The following is a 7,468-nucleotide window of genomic DNA, read 5'->3' as shown; positions in this document are numbered from 1 at the left end:
CTGGCCATCTGGCATACCAGGCATTTTCCCGCTGGGCCGACGCACCTTTTGGGCTGATAAAATAGGATATATATAAATTTAATTTGTTTGGCCATCGACCAGCCCAAAGGAAGGACAGTCAGCGGCCTATTGGTTCATTTTCCATACGGACACTGGACTGATCCAATAACAGCTCATCAGGCCCCACCCCTCCCATTTTGGCTCAGAGCCAGGATTCTGTGAGCGCATCAAAATAGTTACTCGAAGCTACGCATTGAAATTGAGGCGGGTGCCGGTAGTGCCAATTGTACAAAAATAACACCAATGTAGAAGCTTATACATATTGCAGCAATATTGCAAGTAGGCTAGCCTATGTCAGCAACATGTAGAAGTTTGTTGAATTTGAGCGAGGAGATCTAAGCAAGCATACAGAGCAGAGGGACAGTGAGCAGCAGCAGCTGGTGGAGAGTGTAACCTTTTATACTATTGAATAATTTGAAATGATACTTTGAATTCAAGCAGAAACTCTTCTTTCATAATTGCTTGTATAGCCTACTTGAATATGGAGATCATGTGCTTCATGGCTACCTCTGATCAGTCAGAGTGATAGTGTAGTAAGTATTCAAAAAGGCCTGTGCTACTGAGCAGAAAAAGCCATTGTGAAATAGACACCAAGCATGTAGTGTGTTAAGGTTGGTACATGTATGCTCTAAAAACACTTGAATGAGTTAAATTCTAACCTGTCATGGACATTTGTCTTAATTAGTATTAGAGCTTAAAATTAATATAGGCTAAGGCTACACAGAGGACAAAATGTTGTACTCTCTGTAGATTGTCAAGATTTTACTCTCTTTAGAGAAGGGCCATCTGAACACAGCAAGTATTTGCAGTCAGAGAAACGTTAGCCTGTCCATCAGCTATTTATCTTACATAACTCAAGGTTTTTACTAACCTCAGTCTGTCAGTCAGCTCTTTATTTTGCTGATTGCAGTCTTTGCTTGCTGATTGCAGAAGAGGGAAAAATCTGATAGAAATGTTTCCATGACAACACCCAAAAATGCTTTGTAAGGTGGATTGATGTCATATCCTTTATTGGTTTGCCAAGATGTCAGTCATCTAGTGAGAAGGTAAACCCCAAATTCTGATTGAACTGTTACATATAGGAAATAGGAGGACCTTTGACCCTTTGTGAGGATAAAGGATGGAGCACAGCTGCTCCAGTCTCAGATTTTGCACAGATTTGGGTTAAATATTCTGCAGAATATACATTCACTCTACTGCTCAGTGTTACATTGGCTTAGACTTAATCAGGCTGTGTCACTTCGTAGTATTGTGATTAAAATATTGCTACTTTCATCTCAGTGTGTTTCCTTGGATCGAGGTTTTCCAGAGTGCTAATTTGGTCTTGAATTGAATGGGTAGGTTTGAGTTAGTCACAATAGCCAATGAGGTCTATATTTGTCCATTTTCAGTGCTCCACAGCACTTAGTTGAAAATGCATATTTAAGGGTAATGCAAGTCATAATGTAACAAAGTCATCAATGAAATACCGTGGCTCTAAATGTGTGTCTATTTGAAAAGGAGGGAGAGAGAGAGAGATCACATAAAAGAGATACTTACGGCAGGGTCATGCTAACACACTGCCACATCTGATATGGCCAAGTGGCTGTCTAATGATGAACATTTATTCTATTTTTTAAATTTGTCTGTTTAATTTTTTAGTGCCCATATTATGACTATTTTCAATAAGTGAAAATAGGCCAATGGGTTGCAAAACACATGTCCCTGAAGCTGTTTGCAAAAAAATCTCCTCAGATTACACATTATCAGCAGCTCCATTATTGCCAGTTTCAGTCCCTTTCAGAATAGGCTGTTTCTGGGGCCTGTTGCCTTAAATGCAAATGAGCTGTTGTTGGCCACGCCCCACTCTGGAACTGATTTCATGTTTATGTCAACGGGCAGCATGAGAAGCCAGGGAATACCAGTCGGGTCGATGACATGGTGTTGGAGGATTCTCCACCAGAAAGCCTCCGACTGCCAGTGATAAAATGCAATTTGTTATGAAGGAATAAAAAAAAATGTGTGACAAACGTCATTGACGGTTCTTTTTGAGTTTCCGTAGTAAAGTGGCTCGCGGAACTGTTCTTGGTGGGTCGCAGAGCTAGTGGTTAAAAATTGCTGGCACATGAGAGAAAATTGCTGGCATTTAAAATTCCACATGGAAACAAAGCACCCCTGTCAAAGACAAACCTATCAAGTACTTAGAAAGGTGACATCAGGAGTTGAAGACTTCACAAATTTAATGGCAAACATCAGCAGGTTCCAAACAAGTACAGTAGGCCGACAGGCACTTGTTATAAAAAAAAAAATATAGGTCCCGACTTAATAAACATGGGAAATTGTTGGTCCCAAAGCTAGATCGGTTAAGAACCACTGCTGTAGACAACCCTGCCAATTTCGAACAGCTCACCTGGAGACTGAAGACAGGATACATTCAGAAACCCGTATCTCACTCAAAACAGCATAGATGGGGGGGTTTCCAGAGGGCCGGATGTACAGAGAAAGAGCTAATACCGAGTTTTTCTATGCACAGAAAGTGAACGCTGTGCTTTGCCATATTGCGGGGAATTTACTAAGCTGTCACTTCATTACGTAAACAGCTCTCGTCACCGTCCTTCCCTGCCCCCTCTACGACGAAAGTGAAAAGTTCGGTGTGATATTGACCTAAAGTGTGTTGAAACATGATACCGAGTGTGAACTTTTGTCTCATAGCTCATCTCGGCTTGTCCCCTGCACTCCGAAATCTGGCGCTAGTTAGCCGATGCTACTAACAGGTTTTCAAAAGGGGGTGCCTTGGGCATCGGCCTAGCCATGCAAATAAATCACTGTTTTACACCATTTACGAGGATCAAAGTAGCTCCACACTTCATTGGTAGAATTTGAAAAAGCACTGGTAGTTTATTTACAATACGATTTATACCATAGACAGTAAAAGATATGGACAGAGTCATCACATAGACGTAAATCGAGGCGGGTGAAGCAAATTTCAACTGTTTCCTGTTGGTCGACGAGGCTTTCTGCGCAGGCTCAGGGGACGTAAATGTAACGTAGGCACGTAGTCTGACTTGTGTAACTCTTGTGATAGCTGCACCAAGAGATTGGGTATGTAGCCACTTACTTCGTTACCACCATGTCTACATTACTGTTCTAAATGTCCTAGTTGTTCATAGATAAATGTGATTTAATATAAACAGCACTCGCCACATTCATAGCCTAGGCTACTGTCAATCCATCAAAACTTCGCTCAAATGTTGTGCTCCGATGTTTTCGTTCTTATCCAGAGAATACGGTTATTTTGCTCCTGCGGCGGGCTTTCACCGCTCTGGCTGTATGCTTATTACGTCACTTTAGCATTGATTTCGGAAAAAAGTTTATTACTCAGTCTGTAAGTCAGTTACGAGGTTATGACGCCAATCACACAATGTTGTATTACTCCGGAAATAGAAAAAGTTCATATAAAGGCTTAAAACGCTTCAGCAGTAACGTTATTTGATGTCAAAGTGGCGCCAAAATTGAATGGGCTTCAATGGGGATGGCTAGGTGAACTGGTCTACTATTTAGCCTCAGATCCGCCATAGTGTCTACGCTCTCCGAACGTTCGCCTGCCCCCTTGATTTATACAGACAGTACCTTCAGGAAGTTTACCGTTCGGCGCCATCTTGAATTTAGTCCGCGATAAATTCGGCGAAAATCTGAATGAACAGGTATGATAAGGGATCAGATTCCAAAAATAATTCAGTGGAAATCAGTAGACGTTGCCCGACGTTCTATTCGACAACGAAAAAGATATCAAAGCACCAAGCAAGCAACAAGAGGGTTGAGTCTGAATGACATTGAGTTTTAGACACTGACTTTTTGAAGTTTTAGAAATATTTTCGTAATAAAAATGGACATTTAACAAATAAAGGCTGAAAACATGTAGGCTACATGCAACCCAGCAGAAGACTATTATATTGGCAAATCATTGAACACCATTCAGACATTGTATTCTGCACAGTCTACACGTATGTGGTAATGTGTCTACTGTAAATCATTAAAATCAAGTGTGAAAGTCATTAGGCTGGAAGCGCTAATGTGTCTACTGTATTAAGCTCAGTAGCCTGCTTTCAATAGGCCTACAGTACTGTACAGCCTGAGAGGGAGAACATAGCCTACTGTAGAGTAAACAATCAGTTTACTTACTTGAATCCAGTTTTCTATCCTTATCTCCATAATATGCTTATAGAAAGACAAAGTAGGGAACAGGCATGAAAACGGGTCAGGGGTGAAAAAGGTGAGAAGGGCGCGCGAAGTGGGAAATGGCCGTTTCATAGCAAAACAGGCGCGAGTGACATTGTTGCCAATAGTGCATAGCTTCCATGGAGTATGAAGTTGCCTAAAACCAGAGATTTATGAAGAAAACAAACTACTAAATGACTAATTTTTACACAAAAATACTTATTTCTTCTTTTTGGCTTGGGCCTAAGTGTGAAGGGGCACACTTGCGCTGTTTGGCAACATGCTTCAGCCTGGCCCTCCTATCCTCCTCAGTAATCTACATGAGTTTTCTTTCTTTCTTTATTTATTTCTTTGTGCCTGAAGTTATCAGACATTTCATAGGCCTAAAGGACACTTAGAACTATTAGAATAAGTCTGAATATTTGTTGGACCAAACCAATAAATAAACTTGGGTAGGGTAGACTAGGCTTTAATTTGTAAAATTGGTTTGAAATGTTTTAACCTGCAGCTAGGCTACTTACAGATTGTGGCATTGTGATAGTGTGTCAGGCCACTGAGCGTTTCTTAAAAGATGGCATTACCATGTCAAACACTGTTTTTGTCTCTGAACTCGACAAAACGCACCAGCCCAGTTTAGGAGCATTTGAATCAACTATTTAGTTATTCACATTAGCCTTTGCTATACTGAAAAAGTATGCCTATTTGCTTCACCTTTTCGATCTAGATGGCTCAAACTGCACGTATTCTTCATCAAATGAACTTGTTATGTCTATATTTCTGTTCAATATCGCTAAATTTAACAACAGCCTATGCTACGTTGCTACACCAATCTCAACGTCTTTTTTCTGACAGAAGTTGAACGTTTCAACTAGCCCACCTGTCATAAGCATCTCTCCTCGCCGGGCTCACATTCCAGCTGACATTTCAGACATATCTGTAGTTACACAAACAGGGAGGCTATTCCAGCGCAAGCATTCTGTTCGCGTTGCATCCGCGGCAAAATTTAGCTTCCGCTGTTTAAATAGGCTAAATGCATAGGGCCTGCATTCACATAATCGTTGCTGGATCAGACAAGTTTTTTTAATTGGGCTCTTGTCTTACAACGCATCAAGATGCGTTTGCGTCTGCGCGTGATTTGTAAACTCAGTTGTAACCCCCCCCCCCTTCAATATTTTCTCATCGGATCTGCGCGAACCACGTAAGCCCCCTATTTTGGATTCAAAACGGCGAATTTCGCCGAAAGGTGAGGAGTTTTCATGCCTGAGGGAAAGTGCTTCAGAGAAAACGTGTTTATTGAAATAATGAACATTCTACTGTCTACATTTAAAGCATGTTGAATCCCTGGGAAGATCTGTGTGTTGTGTGGAGGAATTCGTTTATCTTGTTGATGCAGTCCTTCATGTCACTCCTCCCCATAGCAGGAAATTTCTTTGCAGTGTTGAGACCACAAAGTTTTTCACATTCTGCGGCTGTGCTCGTTGCCCTTCGATCCATTCCAGTTGGTGGTTTTGCTCCAGGCTTTATAAACTCTCCCTGCTCCTGCTTCCATTTTTTTATTGAATTTTTGCTACGTTCTCCTAATGTGCCTTTTGCACGAAAAAGAATGTTATCAGCAGAATGCATTCACGCTTCAATCAAGAATCGAACTTTGGTTGCCTGCATTGTACTCGCCTGTTCTGCTACTGTTTGCGTGTTTTCATGAGTGTGTGTGCGTGTGCATGCGTAATGTACAGTCACTAAATGGACACATATATTAATATATTGTATGATCGCCTCATGAACGGAATTCCACGAAATGTCATATTGCAGTGGAGCGCTCGTCCACACTGGTGTTGCGGGACACGGAGTAGACGGAGCCACTGGCCGTGCTGAGGTAGGCCTTGAGAGAGCTGCACCTGAGGCAGGGCCTCTTGCTGAGCAGTCGGAGCAGGTGCCGTCTAAACTTCTCGCCCACAAACACGTAGAGCAGGGGATTCAGGCAGCAGTGGGTGTAGGCCATCACCTCGGTGATCTGGAGACTCAGGAACAGGGCGTTGCTGGACTCACAGTCCTTGAAGTAGCCTCTAACGTGCAGCCCCCAGAAGAAGTTTGTGACATTGTAGGGCGTCCAGCAAAACAGGAAGGCCACCATCACCACCATGACGAGGCGTACCGCCTGGCGCTTGGCTGAGCGGCTGTGCAGGAGCGTCAGCAGGATTCGGCTGTAGCAGAAGATCAGCATGGTCAGTGGGATCACAAAGCCCAGGACGTTCATCTTGAAGATGGCCCCGGCGCGCAGGCCACCTTTGTCCTCGTAGTCTCGGCCGCAGACATTTTTGGCCGTCGCGTTGCTATTGGATAATTTCACTGCCAGCACTTCTGGGAACGATGAAAAGATGGCGGTGATCCAGACGACGATGCTGGCGAGGATCCCGTAAGAGCGCGTGCGGACCCGCATGGCGTAGATGGCATGTACGACCGCCAGGTACCGGTCCACACCCATGAGGGCGATGAAGTAGATGCCGCTGTAGTAGCCCACGTAATACACACTGAGCACCAGCTTGCACATGGCATCGCCGAACACCCACTCGTCTCGGGCCTGGTGCGCCAGGAAGGGCAGTGAGCTGACCAGCAGGAGGTCGGCCAGCGCCAGGTTGAGGAGGCACACGTCTGTCATGCTCCGCAGGCGCACCCCCATACTAATAACCCACACCACCAGGCCGTTTCCCAGCACCCCCAACACAAAGTATATGGAGTAGAGTGCAGGAAGGAAGCTGGCAGAGTGACGGGTGTAATTGCATACCCCAGTGTCTTCGTCATCTATTGTGTAATCCTCGTATTCCACTGTGGTGGAGATTTTTAGAGCAGACCTGAGGGGAACAGGAATACAATAAGCACACTTGTCAACAACTAAAACAAACAAAACTTCTGAAAGGAACTATGTGCAGTTTCTTTTAGTTTAAAATATTTAGTTCATTGAGCAGGATTCATTATTTTAATTATAGTGGATGGAATTCACTATCTTGAAATCTCCTGGCTTCTTCTTCTTCTTATAACCTTTTCTTTTTACCTTTTCAAGAATGAATGCGACTCTAACCACTTAACGTACAGACATGTTGAAATAACCATTGTGTCGGTCTGGAGTTGGAAAAGAGATGTATTTTTTCAGATTTTCTTAAAAGTTTATACTTTTTGAGAAATAGGGGATTAAAAATGTCAAAAAGCTCATTTG

The 7,468-nt window shown here is 43.1% G+C and overlaps 1 protein-coding gene across 1 annotated transcript; it reads right to left on the bottom strand.

The window, feature by feature from the left end:
• Positions 1 to 6,055: 6,055 nt before the first annotated feature.
• LOC125306337 (C-C chemokine receptor type 2-like) lies at positions 6,056 to 6,949 on the bottom strand. Its single transcript, XM_048261649.1, has one exon. The coding sequence runs from the start codon at positions 6,932 to 6,934 to the stop codon at positions 6,056 to 6,058; it is 879 nt and encodes a 292-aa protein (XP_048117606.1). The 5' UTR covers positions 6,935 to 6,949.
• Positions 6,950 to 7,468: the final 519 nt, after the last annotated feature.

This window comes from Alosa alosa, chromosome 13, assembly GCF_017589495.1.
Source record: "Alosa alosa isolate M-15738 ecotype Scorff River chromosome 13, AALO_Geno_1.1, whole genome shotgun sequence".
NCBI lineage: Eukaryota > Metazoa > Chordata > Actinopteri > Clupeiformes > Clupeidae > Alosa > Alosa alosa.
The sequence above is the reverse complement of the archived record's forward strand: the minus strand, read 5'-3'. Positions and strand labels throughout refer to the sequence as shown.